General features: G+C 41.9%; 1 protein-coding gene across 1 annotated transcript in view; it reads right to left on the reverse strand.

Moving 5' to 3' along the window:
- Positions 1 to 17,432, reverse strand: part of LOC150081639 (methyltransferase-like protein 25B) — a 118,559-nt gene that overhangs the window by 62,052 nt on the left and 39,075 nt on the right. The window contains exon 4 of the mRNA XM_090380274.1: positions 8,199 to 8,329. Coding sequence (XP_090236400.1) covers positions 8,199 to 8,329 — 131 coding nt within the window. The remainder of the gene's footprint in view (positions 1 to 8,198; positions 8,330 to 17,432) is intronic.

Raw genomic sequence — 17,432 nt, forward strand, 5'->3', positions numbered from 1 at the left:
GTTTATTAACATTTGCTTCCAGACGTTTCAAGACTTTAACGGGAGGATCAGGTAGAGGTTCATATACGTTAGGATCGAGTAATAGGGCCAAGGCTTTCTCTCGGTAGGCTGATCGGTCCAGCACAACAGTCCGGCGCCCTTTATCCGCAGGAAGTACAACGATGGAGTTGTCTTTTCTTATAGATGACAGGGCGGCACGTTGGCGGTGGTTGAGGTTTGAGCACGTTTTTCGAGTGTTGCGGAGGACTGCGGCAGTCTTGAATCGGATCTCGTTGCAGTTTCTTCGGGAAGGTTGGTAATACTGGCTTCTATGCCCATAGCGAGCTGTGTGATGGGAGGTTTCGATGGTATAACGGCGAATTTCATACCGTTTGATAAAACACTCAGCTGCTCGTTGGACAGTTGTTTGTTACTTAGATTCAAGACGAAAGAAGTCGTGTCGTCTCTGAACGAGTGTTCGTCTTTAAGGAGTTAGTTTCTATGCTCAAGTTATGAACTTGCGCTGTTGGCGTAAACGGTAGGTATCCGAGGTCTGACTAGCCCGATGGCAGATGGTATGTATAAGGTTTGTAAATACAATAGGCGAGACCTTACCTTGTATATGTTGTAACAGTCTGGACTTGTTGTAGTCAGCGTTCCTGATTTCACGGTGGAGATGGGATATCCATAAATTTAACGTGCGTAGGCTGAAGTTAAAGCAGGCACGATCCATATGAGAGTTGTGGAACGGGGCTTTGTATCGGAACCCTTTAGGTATAATTCGATTGCTTTTGCATCTGTGGGCGAAGCGTAAATGTTGCCTGTAGCGAGCTATTGAGAGGAAGCACTTTTGCAACTGTGCACAATCGTTGTAGGTATTATGGCCATAAAGTGATCGAATAGTGACAAATGGGCCTGGAGTACTGGGGTCCATAGTTTAACAGATATTTATTTAAAGTATACCCAGTATAAAATAAAATAAAATAAAATATTTCCAGAAGCTTTCGGAACTCGTGTCCCTTTCTCAACTGACAGAATTTTTGAATACATTACAAGCAAAGTGTGGCACGTTACTCATTCGTCATTGTTGTAGCACGGACGTGTGCTGCCTTGCGCCAGTGATCATCCATCAATAAAACGGTTGTCTCCAGGATTGGATGTATACGCATGCCTTTCTGGCGATTTAATGCCTTAGGGTTGTTCATTATGTTTAGTGACTCTAGCCATAGGCGGTGGCGAAAGTGTCGCGCGTGGTCCACTATCTCAAAGTCACGCTTGGGGTCAAGATCGTGGTTGGTAGCCCAAAAATGTTCTGCAAGCGCGGACTGGTCAGTTTCGGCAAGCCGGATTGCTCTGTCGTGTTCCGTGAGGCGATCCTGGAGACGTCTCGATGTCTCACCTACGTAGCAACTGTTACAGGCCCTACAGGTGATACGGTACACTACATTGCTGCGTAAGACAGGTGTGACAGGGGTCTTCACACTGGAGACAAGTGAACGTAGGTTCCTACCTGGTAATTGTACACATTTTATGTTGTAACTTCTCAGGATCTTCGAGATACGTCCTGACACTCCTGGATAGTACGGAATGTAGGCGGATGATATGCCGACTTGCTTCGGAGGTCTTGGGTTGGAAGTAAGTTCTTGTGCCTGTAACAAGCATCTGTTTAGTACATGAGATGGATAACCGCATCTGGTTAAGTCCGCCTTCACACGGGAGATCTCGTTACGTCTAATTGTGTCGGTGCTGGAATGGCTCCAGGCCCTGGAGAACAGGGTGCGGGCAGTGCTATTGAGATGGCTAGGCCCTGGATGGATAACCAGATGCGGTTATCCATCTCATGTACTAAACAGATGCTTGTTACAGGCACAAGAACTTACTTCCAACCCAAGACCTCCGAAGCAAGTCGGCATATCATCCGCCTACATTCCGTACTATCCAGGAGTGTCAGGACGTATCTCGAAGATCCTGAGAAGTTACAACATAAAATGTGTACAATTACCAGGTAGGAACCTACGTTCACTTGTCTCCAGTGTGAAGACCCCTGTCACACCTGTCTTACGCAGCAATGTAGTGTACCGTATCACCTGTAGGGCCTGTAACAGTTGCTACGTAGGTGAGACATCGAGACGTCTCCAGGATCGCCTCACGGAACACGACAGAGCAATCCGGCTTGCCGAAACTGACCAGTCCGCGCTTGCAGAACATTTTTGGGCTACCAACCACGATCTTGACCCCAAGCGCGACTTTGAGATAGTGGACCACGCGCGACACTTTCGCCACCGCCTATGGCTAGAGTCACTAAACATAATGAACAACCCTAAGGCATTAAATCGCCAGAAAGGCATGCGTATACATCCAATCCTGGAGACAACCGTTTTATTGATGGATGATCACTGGCGCAAGGCAGCACACGTCCGTGCTACAACAATGACGAATGAGTAACGTGCCACACTTTGCTTGTAATGTATTCAAAAATTCTGTCAGTTGAGAAAGGGACACGAGTTCCGAAAGCTTCTGGAAATATTTTATTTTATTTTATTTTATACTGGGTATACTTTAAATAAATATCTGTTAAACTATGGACCCCAGTACTCCAGGCCCATTTGTCACTATTCGATCACTTTATGGCCATAATACCTACAACGATTGTGCACAGTTGCAAAAGTGCTTCCTCTCAATAGCTCGCTACAGGCAACATTTACGCTTCGCCCACAGATGCAAAAGCAATCGAATTATACCTAAAGGGTTCCGATACAAAGCCCCGTTCCACAACTCTCATATGGATCGTGCCTGCTTTAACTTCAGCCTACGCACGTTAAATTTATGGATATCCCATCTCCACCGTGAAATCAGGAACGCTGACTACAACAAGTCCAGACTGTTACAACATATACAAGGTAAGGTCTCGCCTATTGTATTTACAAACCTTATACATACCATCTGCCATCGGGCTAGTCAGACCTCGGATACCTACCGTTTACGCCAACAGCGCAAGTTCATAAACTTGAGCATAGAAACTAACTCCTTAAAGACGAACACTCGTTCAGACGACACGACTTCTTTCGTCTTGAATCTAAGTAACAAACAACTGTCCAACGAGCAGCTGAGTGTTTTATCAAACGGTATGAAATTCGCCGTTATACCATCGAAACCTCCCATCACACAGCTCGCTATGGGCATAGAAGCCAGTATTACCAACCTTCCCGAAGAAACTGCCAACGAGATCCGATTCAAGACTGCCGCAGTCCTCCGCAACACTCGAAAAACGTGCTCAAACCTCAACCACCGCCAACGTGCCGCCCTGTCATCTATAAGAAAAGACAACTCCATCGTTGTACTTCCTGCGGATAAAGGGCGCCGGACTGTTGTGCTGGACCGATCAGCCTACCGAGAGAAAGCCTTGGCCCTATTACTCGATCCTAACGTATATGAACCTCTACCTGATCCTCCCGTTAAAGTCTTGAAACGTCTGGAAGCAAATGTTAATAAACTTGTCCACGCATGGCTTAAAGATAAGAAGATCCCGACCGCGACTCACCATCTTCTGCGTGCTACTGGCTGCCAACTACCACAATTCTACGGATTACCAAAGATCCATAAACCGGGTATTCCTCTCAGACCTATAGTGTCTTGCTGCAGTGCCCCAACGTATGAACTGTCCAAACACATCGCGAGCCTCCTCTCGCCTCTTATAGGTAATACATCTCACACCGTTAAAAACAGCAGTGAATTCATTAACACCATTAAGGACATTTCAATCCCTGATAACTCTGTCATGGCATCATTTGACGTGGTTTCTTTATTCACCTCGATTCCCGTCCAACAGGCCGTGCACTGCGCCAGAAGGCTCCTTGAGAGCGACTTAAGCCTCCAATCCAGGACGTCACTATCCACTGATGACATCTGTACCGCCCTCAACCTATGCCTCTCTAGCAGCATCTTCACCTTTGAAGACTCACTCTACAAACAAGTACATGGCACTGCTATGGGTGCCCCTGTCAGTTCCGTAGTAGCTAACATCGCCATGGAAGATCTGGAGAAGCAGATACACCAGAACCCACCTACACCTATTACAACGTGGTGTAGATATGTCGACGATATTTTTACCATAATACCACGTGGTTCTGAAACGGTACTACTAGAATACCTCAACTCTCTATCCAATTTCATCAAGTTTACCGTAGAATCAGAGGTGGACGGTTCGCTCCCGTTTCTGGACGTGCTAGTGCATCGCGTAGGCCCACATCTAGAGACCTCAGTATACCGCAAACCCATGTGGTGCGGTCAATTCACCAACTACGGGTCCGGCCACGCTCCAAGCCATCTCAATATCACTGCCCGCACCCTGTTCTCCAGGGCCTGGAGCCATTCCAGCACCGACACAATTAGACGTAACGAGATCTCCCGTGTGAAGGCGGACTTAACCAGATGCGGTTATCCATCTCATGTACTAAACAGATGCTTGTTACAGGCACAAGAACTTACTTCCAACCCAAGACCTCCGAAGCAAGTCGGCATATCATCCGCCTACATTCCGTACTATCCAGGAGTGTCAGGACGTATCTCGAAGATCCTGAGAAGTTACAACATAAAATGTGTACAATTACCAGGTAGGAACCTACGTTCACTTGTCTCCAGTGTGAAGACCCCTGTCACACCTGTCTTACGCAGCAATGTAGTGTACCGTATCACCTGTAGGGCCTGTAACAGTTGCTACGTAGGTGAGACATCGAGACGTCTCCAGGATCGCCTCACGGAACACGACAGAGCAATCCGGCTTGCCGAAACTGACCAGTCCGCGCTTGCAGAACATTTTTGGGCTACCAACCACGATCTTGACCCCAAGCGCGACTTTGAGATAGTGGACCACGCGCGACACTTTCGCCACCGCCTATGGCTAGAGTCACTAAACATAATGAACAACCCTAAGGCATTAAATCGCCAGAAAGGCATGCGTATACATCCAATCCTGGAGACAACCGTTTTATTGATGGATGATCACTGGCGCAAGGCAGCACACGTCCGTGCTACAACAATGACGAATGAGTAACGTGCCACACTTTGCTTGTAATGTATTCAAAAATTCTGTCAGTTGAGAAAGGGACACGAGTTCCGAAAGCTTCTGGAAATATTTTATTTTATTTTATTTTATACTGGGTATACTTTAAATAAATATCTGTTAAACTGATTCCCATCAGGAGAGGAATCTTTCAAGAAGATGTCCTAAGCCCACTGTGGTTCTGTCTAACACTCCACTCAAAGGAGTATCCACCAAGCTTAACAATAGCCAGTACGGATATAACCTCAAAGAAGGAACAACCTGTACACCCCCTCTCACTTGATGTACACGGATTACATCAAACTCTACGCGACAACCAAGAAGCAACTCCAAATCACCGAAGAATTCAGCAATGACATCAGGAATTTGGATTAGACAAATGAAATGCCCATTGATTGCATCACGGCAAATTAGTTGGTCAAAAATACCAGCTGCAGACTGGTAAAGAGATCAAAGCTATAACAGGAGGAGAGACCTACAAATAGCTGGGGATGATGAAGGCTCAGCACTTAGAGCACAAGATTATGGCCTGGCTGACTGAAAAATACCATTCACAGACTCAGAAGCCTGCTCAAAGCAGAGCTGAATGGAGGGAACACAGTTAAATCCATAAACACCTAAGTAGTCACAGTGCTAACATACTCCTTCGGATCATAGAATGGACTAACACCAAGCTAGATGAGATCATGGGAAAGACAAGAACAATAATGACCAAGAGCTGCCAACATTGCTTGAAGTTGGCCATAGAGAGACTGATCATAGCTTAGAAAGAAGGAGGAAGGGACAAGACAGACCTCATCGAACAATGTGTCACTGAAGGACGCAGAGTTATCATCCAGATGGAATACACTAATAGACATGACCAGATTACCAGGATAATACATCATAAGCTAGTGAGGAAATACCAGTTGGTCAAAGAAAGTGTACTGTATTACAAGTATGAACCGCAGGTCATATATAGACCCCAGCCCACAAGCTGTACGGGGACTGTGCCATAATAACAGACAAGACAATCCCACACGACAGACCAGGCATAACCCTTGTCAACAAGAAGAAAAGGCTACCTATATGATCGACACAGCAGTTCCCAACACTGGTAACCTCCAGAAAATCCACAAGGAAAAGATCAGGAAGTAGACAGACCTAAGACAGGAAGGTTTTTGGTACCACTGATATGGTGCGAAAAACACTACACAAGGGTCTACCAGCAATATGCCTCCCGGAGAACACCTGTCAAGAACTCCAGAAGTCGCAATACTGAACACCTGTAGGACAGTCAGAGAGTTCCTCAACAAACAGAAATAATAGCTATACATAATAACCACCCTGTACACTTGGTACCAGTACCCGTCGCAGGGTGGAAACTTCCCCCCAACATCAGGGAGAAAAAAAATAATAATAAAATAAAATATCTGACTCCATCCAATCATAGGAATTCAACCTGCTGACATTTGAATTTCCCCAAAATGTCAGCTTCAACCACGCATGGAAGCAACTAATTCTAGTAATTAATAACTTTCTCTCAAAAAAGGGGAAAAAAAATTGAAAACTGGGAAGAAGAATTTAATACAGATTAATATTTGGATGGAAGAAACCAGATATATTGTTCCTTATAAACCTGTATACATAGGCACTTTACTGAATGAGGAGAAAATCAGAAGAATATTTGATGCTCTATTTCATCAACAATTAAAAAGGGCTTCTTCTGCTCAGAAGTAGAAGTTATTTAAAGAATGAAAACAGTATATGAAAAGCATGTGGAACTTACAATTCATAGAATGTTCTTGGATTTCAGCAACATTAGAGGTAAAATGTACGAGTGTCCCTCATTATTATGATAATGCTAACTGCCATGCTAAATTAATCAAATTATATATTATATAATTTGATTACACAAGCACCTAGCAGAGCAGTTCACCTGAATAATAAGTTAAACAGAGACAATAGCTTTACATGCAAATCGGGACAAACAGGGTCTTCAACTTTTCTGTGGATACCAAGACGCTACACCCAAAATCAGGACAATTCTGAAAAACTGGGACATCTGGTCGCTCTAGCTATTCCTAACTGCACAAAACCGTTACCAACCCCTATAACTATGATAATTCAATTGTCATTCAATTATCTTAAGCAAGCTTACAACTGTTATGAATAAGAAAAGTAGTTTTGAAAGCCAAAAAAAAAAAAAAAAAAAAATGAAATCATGAATTATTATAGTCTAGAAAATATCATTTTTTATCGGAAATCAAAAGTAATCTCTACATTAATAATACAAAAAATTTCTCCTACCTTATACTTGCTATTACTACTACCATCATTGCTGATGGGGTCAAATAAAATTATATATACAAATATATCCCTAATATCAAATCCTTTCTAATTGACAGTGAAGAGATCATTTGAAATGCTGTTTATATGACAGACGATATGCCTCTTCACAAATATACACACATATGTATGTATGTGCATATCTGTATATATACACACACATATCCATATATGTATTTATGCATGCACGCGCACACACACACACGCACACACACACACACACGCACACACACACAAAGAACTTCATAAATCCAGCATCCTCTGGACTCTGCACATGCTGGATTTTTGAACATTCCAGTTTTTTTAAGATTATGCACATAACCTAAATATTCAGAGTAATTCATTATTTTTATTGGATAGTAGCTCTGTTCCCTGTCATCTCCACAGAACGACAGTTGCCAGCATTAAGGCAAAATGCTAACCTTGACTAGTCCAGTGGGTAAAACACTCGCCTAAAAAATAAAGGTTGCAGGTGCAAATTCTGCCTCCAGAATGGATATTGCAATTGGCCAATATTTTTTTTAATATGAGGTACAAATAGTGCATATGACATACAGTCTAGAAAATATGTAAAACAAAGAAAATGATGTTTAGAAATTATTAATGGAATACAGTGCATAAATCTGGTACCTACAGTGGTGTTTTTTTTTTTTTTTTTTTAAGTTGGGGTATCCTATTCTCTCTCTCTCATAGGGTTAACTTCTGGATTTTTAAAGTTGTGTGTGTGTGTGTGTGTGTGTGTGTGTGACTATTACAAACAAACATGTCACAATATAGGAATATTATTAAAATACCTATATTAGATTGAAAACTTGGATTTCATTTTTACCTGAGAAAAACGGACAATTTCATGTTGTTTTTTTGGCTTCACATGCCTTCTAAATAAAGGATCAAGATCTTTATGTTGCCCCGATGCATTTTTGAATTCTTCATGAAGGGATTTCCACTCAGAGGATGAACCTAGTAAAAATCAAAAAAGCACCACTAATTATGAACAAATTTCCAAAAAGGTTTTTGTTTATCTGCACATTCTGGTGTTTCTCTATGATGATTCGGAATATGACCTTATTTTTTTGCATAGTATAAATGGCTTTCCCAGAAATGAAAGAAAAGTAAATATGCAAATATAAGATTTATTAACAATGCTTAACTTCTGTACAGAACAGAATATTAATCTCTGCTACAAGTAAATAAGTTTAAAAAAAAAATCACAAATTAAAAAGTAGAAACCTTCCTTAGATTAATAAAAAAAAAAACTTTCCTTAATACCTGTCCTGCGTAACTAGAAAACGAGTCATGTTAATTGTTGGTTGAAGATAAATCTGTGATGTTCTGTTACCTTCCTAAATACAGATAAATTTTTACATGGTATTGTTTTGAAATTTTTATTTATCATTTTTCTATAGAGTGATCACCAGTATGGCCGCCATTAAGTGTGGACGCACGTTTTCCGCGCTGCTGAATTTTGTTCATGAATTTGTGGTTACAGTGCCTACTAGTTTTTGAAAAGTATACTCTTTAGTAGAACTACTACAGTGGATCTCAGGGTGAGAAACTTTCGCTTATTTACTGGGAACTTTGCAGGTTATTTACGTTTTTTATCTATATCCTTTGTTGCCAGACCATACTGGTCACCATGCGGCTGACAGCAGGGCTATAGAAAGGCAATTATACTGTGGTTGCCACGCAAATACCCTGCACCTGACTTGGGAGGCTTGTGTGACAACGAAATGTATACCCCCCTTGTGTGACAACGGAATGTGTAGTATTCCCCTCCGGCGCAGAGATTAGTGAGTTGACATCTACTCCTTCAGCTGTGACCTTGACTGCTGCATTTCACTAATTTCCATCTGAAGGCATCTACAGAGTTATTTGGCATTCTTCCCCCCTGCCTGCCAATGGGGGAGAGCCCAAAACTTCGCCCGTTGATCATAGGGCAACAAATATACCTACGGACTTGTGGTTTGAATCCTTCAGCAGCTCTTGGAGCCTCCAATAAAGTAATACAACTAGGAACTGCTAATTCGGACAACCTCGTTAATCCGGAAACTTTACAAAATGGAAAATGAAATTGTGGAAATAACTCCAAATGACTCACAAAGCCAATCTGAGGAAGTCATGATGGAACAAACTCCAATTGAAAGAGTTGATGACCCTGAAGAACAAAGACGGGAGACCACAAAATGGAAGAATAGAAGAATGGGCCTAAAATTGGACCGAGAAGTGCGCAGCACTAGTGAAGCCAAGGAACCACCAGAGCAGCACAAAGGTATCAGAGACCAAAGGCAGGGTGACAAAAACCCCCCACTGGACCCTACCCTTCCCCAGGGGACGGTCCTGAAGCAGGCCTTAACCTTATGAACAGAGTTAGAGACCATTATGAAAGACAATAGCAATAGAATATCCTCCATGCTAAGAGCAGAGATTGTCCTACGATGGACAAAACTGGAACAATACTGCTTAAACAAATGAGGAGCACCAGAAAGCAATTGCAGTTCTGGAGGTCCTCCGAGCGGATAGTGGAAACCAAATGCCACAGCATGCCCCATCCTATGCACAGGCGCTGAGGACACCAGCCACAGCTACAGCTACAAATTAAGCTGACCAGGCACAGCCAAAGAGGAAAACCCTCTTAAAAACTCCAAACCTAGTAATTGTGTGACCAAAGAACGGGAAGAAAGAAACAACAAGCAAGGTTATCAAAGCTAAAATCATGGAATCCATGAAAGAAGACCTTAAAAGAACACGGATAAATGCAATTAGAAAGATGAGGAGCACCGGAATCGCCATTGAGACGGAGACTAAAGGAGAAATACAAGCAATCATGGAAACCCCAAGCTGGCAACTCTGGGACTGCAGGCGGAACTCCCTAGAAGGAGGGGCCCAACGGCGATCATATTTGGTCTACCCAAGGACATTGGCCTGCAAGACCTAGTAAAGGAAATCTGTGAGAGAAACCTACAGGAGATCATGCCAGACCGGACGTGTAAAGAACTTATAACCCCGAGGTACTCGACCATGTCTTGAAATTGGGTTGTGGAATTCAGACCAGATGCATGGTGGACTGTGAGGGACCTGACCCGACTTTATGTGCAATGGAGCTCACATAGATTCAAGGAACATGTGGTGGTGCCGATATGTTTCAGGTGTCTGAAGTTTGGCCACACCACCCACACATGTGTGCAGAAGGCTGACCTGCGGACACTGTACGGAAAAGGGGCACAAGTTCAGAAACTGCCCAAATAAGAGCAACAACCCTACATGCGCGAACTTCAAAACACAAAAAAATGGATGCAAACCACTCAGTAAGAGATTCAAAGTGCCCACGTTATGTTAAAGTTAAAGGAATATACCAAAACAGAACCGATTATGGGGACATGCGGTCAAAAAAATTATAACTACACAGAGGTTAAGATTTTCCAGCACAATGCGCAGAGGGCTAAAGCGGTTGCCGACCAGCTGAGACTGAAGGCCGATGAGGAGGAGGCTGATATCCTTCTTATTCAGAAGTCATACACTCATGGTAAAAAAGTAAGAGGCTACCCTTTAGCCTACAAGCTCATCCAAAATGATGGCGACACCCCATGGGCAGCAATAATAGTGCGAAACCCTAACATAACGGTGACAAAGGTTGGACAGCTCTGTTTGTCATGGGCAGTCTGTGCCCACGTGATCTCGCCAATTGGGGACTTCTTTGTAGTCTCCTTGTACTGCCGACTGGGACAGGATATCACTCCAGCTACGAACTACCTGCAGCACCTCCTAGACATATTACCAGAACAAAAAATAATCATTGGATCGGACATCAACTGCAGATCACCTACATGACTCAGCACCACAGAGGATAGAAGAGGGATCCACAATGGGGAGCTCCTAGAAGACTTCCTCTCTGGATCACGGCTGACTGTTCTAAACAAACCGAACCAGTTCCCAACCTTTTGCAACCTACAGTAGGAGGCGACGATTGATATCTTACTCGCCACAACCAATTTGGCCTCACATGTCGCAGACTGGAGGGTAGAGAACTCCTGGAAGACATCGGACCACCGGGTAATCACCTTCCGGATCAAAAGAAACCTTGCCAGAATTTCAGCAACTAAGCATCAGCTCAATAAGTTCGCCATCAACAAAGCCGATTGGAACCTCTTTGAAGAAACGCTCACTGAAGCAATCCACTCTAGATATCAAGAAATCCAAGCAGAGACTGAGCCGGATACCCGGCAACAAAAGACTACGGATCTCATAACAAATGTCACTCAAATTGCATTAAAAAGAAAAAATCCTATGCCCGGAGCGGTCCCATGGTGGTCCCTGGAGCTACAGGAATTGAGGAAGGAGGTAGCAAGAAGAAGAAAGTACTTCCAGCGAGCCCGCAGAACATGGTCGGCGCACGAGGTGAAGGCACTAAATCAACTATACAGGACAGCAAGAAACCAGTAAACAGACAAGATTCAGAGAAGTAAAAGAAACGCATGGGAACAACTAGTGAAAACAATGGGAAACAACGACCCCTGGGGAGTGGTGTACAAGTGCACTACAAACAAACTCCCTAGAGGCGAGGTAACTCACAACAACAAGAACTCCCCAAGGCCAGCTAACCACTACATGGGAACAATCGATAAACAACATTCTGGATACTATCTACAGGAAGCAAGTGGCACCAAGAACTGAACAACAGCGAGAACTCTGCCACCAGAATGATAACTATGATCCAGAAGCACAGGAACCCCCCTTCACCTTGGAAGAGCTGCAGCAGGTGGCAGTAAGGATTAGAAACAGAAAGTGCCCTCGTCAAGCGAGTGGTTGAATTGACACCCAACCTACTTCTGCACCTATATAACTGCTGTCTGAAAGCGGCATACTTCCCAAAACAGTGGAGGACAGCTAGTCTAAAATTAATCCTCAAAAATCCTGGCAAGAACCCCGAACAACCAGAATCATACAGGCCAATAGCACTCCTAACCGTGGCAAGTAAACTCTATGAAAGACTCCTACACAAGCAACTACAGCAACGGACTTAAATGCACCAAACCAATATGGCTCCAAGCCTGGATCCTCTACAACAGACGCCGTGAGGAATCTCCTCATTGCAGTGGAAGAATGCCAAAGCAAATACTTCCTGGCCATTTCAGTGGACTTTGCCAGGGCTTTCGACTCCCTCTGGGGGCTGAGCGTGCTTGGCAGACTCCGACAGGTGCAAACTCCAACAAACCTTTTTCATGCCATCAGCTCCTACCTCTCACAGCGGAAGATAGAAGTCATAACCCCTTACCAAAAATTAGTCAGAGAAGTACACAGAGGATGCCCGCAAGGGTCAGTTTTGGGCCCACTGTTGAATTTCTTCTTCGATGAGTTCCTGCGTATCGACCTAGGAGACGTCGTCACAGGCATTCACCAACGACCTAATATTGACAGTGGCGGCTAACTCCAGAGCCCAGTTGGAAATAGCAGCAAACAGAGCCCTCATCACTCTACAGGAATGGGCAGAAGTGAAATGCCTAGTAATATCGCCCACCAAAACAACATCTATACTCCTCAGGGGAACCCTCGATCCAAGACCCCCACAGATAAAAATAAATGGAGCCACAATCAGGTTCGCCACTGAAATGAGATATCTTGGCATAATCCTCGACACAAAGCTCACGTTCAGGCCACACCTCATACAACTCGGAAAGAAAATTATAAACTATGCTGCCATGGTAGCCCGAGTCACGCGACGAGACTGGGGACTAAACGAAAGAACACTGGCTCTTTATTACAAAGCCACTTTTATCCCCATAATCACATACGCAGCTGCCACGTTCTACCACAAAATGACGACTGTAGCCAACAAAAGGATCCTGAACTCAATACAACGGCCAATATTGTTGAAAATAACACGAGCTTGTAATACAGTCAGCACAGAAGCGCTCCAGGTTCTGGCGGGAGTCTTGCCGCTGGATCTGGAAATCATTAGATGGGGCCTGACATATTACATAATGAAAGGGATTACCATTACCTTCTTGGGGCATACAATAGAACCAGAAAACGGAGAAAAACAAGAGAAAGTACGATTGCAGGCACACCTGAAACAAACGGGGCAGACCAGAGGGTCCGCTTCGCACAAGGGCAAGGTAACGAGGAAATTCATACCCCTTGTGGAAAAAACCTACCCGAATTCATCTGCGTGAATTCGGGTAGGCCTCTACACAACCTTCATGCTGACTGGCCACAGGCCCTTTAATGACAAACTCGCCACTCTGGGTATACTCCAAGATCCAAACTGTCCTTGTGGAGAAAGAGAAAGCTGGGAGCATCTGATGTACCAGTGCCCCATATATGAGGACCTGCGGGGTATCTTCATAATGAGACTAAGATTCATACCCCAACAGCAAGAACATCACCTACTGGATTCAAGGGACGAATACCAAATCCTGTCCAGATTTGCCTGGGACCTCTTCACAAGAAGAACTCGAAATGTGATCAGGAACTGACGAGAAGATCCACTGAAGAGAATGTCGTAAGCAAAACCACACAAGGACCAAGGACAAGACATCCCAAGAGACATTGAGTATGACTCTCAACTACAATGATCAATCCTCCTGAGCACTCAAAGACAAATTGAGATAACCCGACCCAGCCAAACAACGATGGTGGACGCAGTGCCTGGCTGACAATGATTCGCCACCAGCTGAGACATATAAGGAATCAATCTCTCTCTCTCCAAAGAAAACACCCAAAGCAGGAATAAGAAAACACAAGGATGGAGCTAGCCCCATAAATGATGCAACTAGAAACGACAAAACAAAGTGCAGCTTAATTGCCAAATGCCATATGGCGACCTGAAGAGGGCACCCTAGCCCCCTTCATCTTTGAATTACATTTCCCTGGGGGGGACGGGAGGGGATAGGTTTTTCCCCCTTAGTCTCCTCCCCTCCTCGCCACCCCCACTCCTCCTCTTTAGTGGGCCTGCCCCACTGAAACCTGGGGCCACCTTCTCTATTGTACCCATACTTCTGCCTTTCTCCCCCCCAGTCTTCACTCTCCCTCCCCATCTGTATGCTAGCAAAAACTCCACACACACATGTCAAATCACCTTTTGCCCATATTTTGGCCTTTTCAAATTCAAGCAACACCACCATCAAATTCAAGCGACATCACCATCGTGCAATTGATTAGTTAATTTTTTTTTTTTTTTTTTAGGTCCTAGCCGCCGAAATCTCAGGAAACTATGCGGCAGGACCTGCCAGAGTAAATGAGTCTACTGGGTTCCTGGTCTGCCTCCACGGGTCGAAAGTGGGGCAACATTGGGCCTCAGCAGGGGTCCAGTGGCTAAACGACCAGATGAACAACGGTACACGACATCACACAGATACAAAGCCCACACACTTTTAAATCTCTGGCATTTCCCAGTGAACTGGTACACCCACAATGAAAGCAACGTGGAGATGGGAGGAACTCCTGGTGCCGTTAGACATCAATACACTTTCACTTTTCTATAGAGTTCTAGCATGATTACATCCAACAGGTACAGCCGACCACTTTTGTTCTACTTTTAACTTGTAGTAATGCTAGTGTGAGAAACTGCTACGATACTAAAAGCTTAGAATTATATGCTTGTTTTCTAGTACAAGTTATTTATAAAACTCTCCTACTGATTTAACAATTATTAATGGTTTCTAAGTCATAAATATATCTTTTTTAAAGATTCATTTGAAATATTCATCATTATTTTTGAATAACATGGAAAGTGATAATCACTTGGGATAGAGAGTTGTGAATTATGTGTTGTTCTGGTTCAAGTTATTTAAAAAACTGTCCCTTGTGATCTAATTATCATTAACAGTTTCTAATGGTTGCAAACCAAGACTTTTTGAAAGATTTGTTTGAAATATTTATTACTGTTCAACAATGAAATATTTGAAATATTATTCAAAAATTATAAACAAGCATAATATTCAGATTTTACATGCTTCGAGACATGCCAAATTTGAAAAAGAAGTGAGTAACAGTACCAAATATATGCATATTTTAAAATTTTTTTAAAACAATATATATATATATATATATATATATATATATGAATCTTTATTACCGAATATATACATGAAGGTAGTGTTTCCAAATTCCTGACAGATATTAATCTGTGGGATTCGGGAACGAGAAATCAGAATTCCCGAAATCATAAGTTATTCTGTATTTTTCATAACATTTTATTTACGTATTTTTAAATAATAATGAGTGACCACAATAATAAACAGTGAATCGTTTTTCTATGATAGGTTTATACTAAAAGTTTTGAGGTTTTCTGCAAAAAAAAAACAAAAAAAAAAAAAAAAACAATATAATAAATGCATGGTTTATTATTATTATGATCCAATATATTGTGACAAGATTATATATTTCAATAACATACAAGAGTAATCTCTACCTGATATAGACATTTGATAATAGAAAATATTAAAAGAATGGAACATTAACATAAAATAAATGCTAAATAAAAATCATTTTAAAAATTGAAATATATATTTAATACCACAAATATTTACTATTTAAAAGTTATCATTCTTAAAATGAAATTTTAAAACACACAAAACATTTATTACCCTATCTGACAGACTTGGTCTTTGTTTCATGACAAATATTACAGATATAGAAAAATTTCTTTCATTTTGCTCTGATGTTGGTTGAATTGTTAAAAGTACGTCCAAAAGCATCTTCAAGTTGGGCGTTAGGGTACATGTTGCTTCATATAAGCTCATTTCCTTTTTTAGCGATGAAACCATTTTGTCCACTTGCCCTGATTTTGGTTTTGCCATTGAAATCAATATTGCTTTTGCTAATTCAGATTTTAGATCAATTTCTGATTTCATGTCGGAGTATTTCAAAACAACATTCACATTTCTTTGCACTTCTTCTGTTAAAGCACATTTTCCTTTAAAAAGTCTTTCCATTAATAATTTTGCTAATTGAGCTATTTAATTCTTTTTTGCCAAAGCAAAAAAGTCCTTTTCCACCTCATATAAACAACTAACATTGCTTAAATATTTAATGAGGGATACTAGATCTTTATTCCTGAGTTTAAGCAATTCATTTCTAATTTCTTTTAAAAGCATACTACTCAAAGCAGAATTCTGTTTTTCCAAATTACTAAAAAGAAACTTAAAAATTTCTTCTCTTGTTAGATTTGCATCATGATTACTTAATGCCTCAACTGCTAATCGAACAAGTTTTAAGCAATTTAACATATCTCTCGCAATTTCATAATATTCCTCTTTCCATAAGTGACCAAGCTTCAGCTGTCAAAAAAAATTTTTTATCAGATTTGGGATCTTTAAAAATCATCTTTTGATCATTCTTTCTAATGTGTTCCAGCGTGTTTTACAGTCCAAAATGACTTGTAGTTCCATTTTTTCGCTCTTGATTATTTCCTGCTGCAAAAGATAATTTCTCGCTGGAGAATATTTAAACAGTTTTACAATTTTTCTTATACTAAAAATTGCTGGAGAGACATCATCTTGCAGATCATATTGATCGGCTCCGGCTACATTATCTGAATCAGAGTCATTGCTTTCATCTTTCTCATATTCAGAATCTGCATTGTATTTGCTTCCGCTGTTGCTTGTTTTTGATCATCTTTCAACTTTTTGAAGTAAAACACTTTGGTTACAAGGTGAAGTGCATGATTGTAACATAACTGCTGAATAGTCGGTGATAACTTTCCGAATTTTTCCATAACTGCTGCATCATCACTAGTTGTTGCAACCACATCTGCTTCAAGTTTTAATTCAAAGATTTCTAATCTTTCCTGAAGTAAAGATAACAGTTTTTCTGCAGGACAGTTCCCATGAACTCTTATTAAACCAAAATTCAATGAAATCTGATTGTAGTATACATGAACGTTCGTGTATCTTCGATTCCTATAACTGGTCCACTGGTCTATGCAAATGCTCATTTTCTTATTTTAATATTTGAAAGCACCAAATTTCTCGATGTACAGTTCCATTTTACTGTAATAGTTATGTATTAATGCCATAACTGATGATGGACTTTTTGGCAAATGTAGTCCTTTGCTTAAGAAACT

Source organism: Mastigoproctus giganteus, chromosome 8 (assembly GCF_048544385.1).
Source record: "Mastigoproctus giganteus isolate SK-2022 chromosome 8, ASM4854438v1, whole genome shotgun sequence".
Lineage (NCBI taxonomy): Eukaryota > Metazoa > Arthropoda > Arachnida > Uropygi > Thelyphonidae > Mastigoproctus > Mastigoproctus giganteus.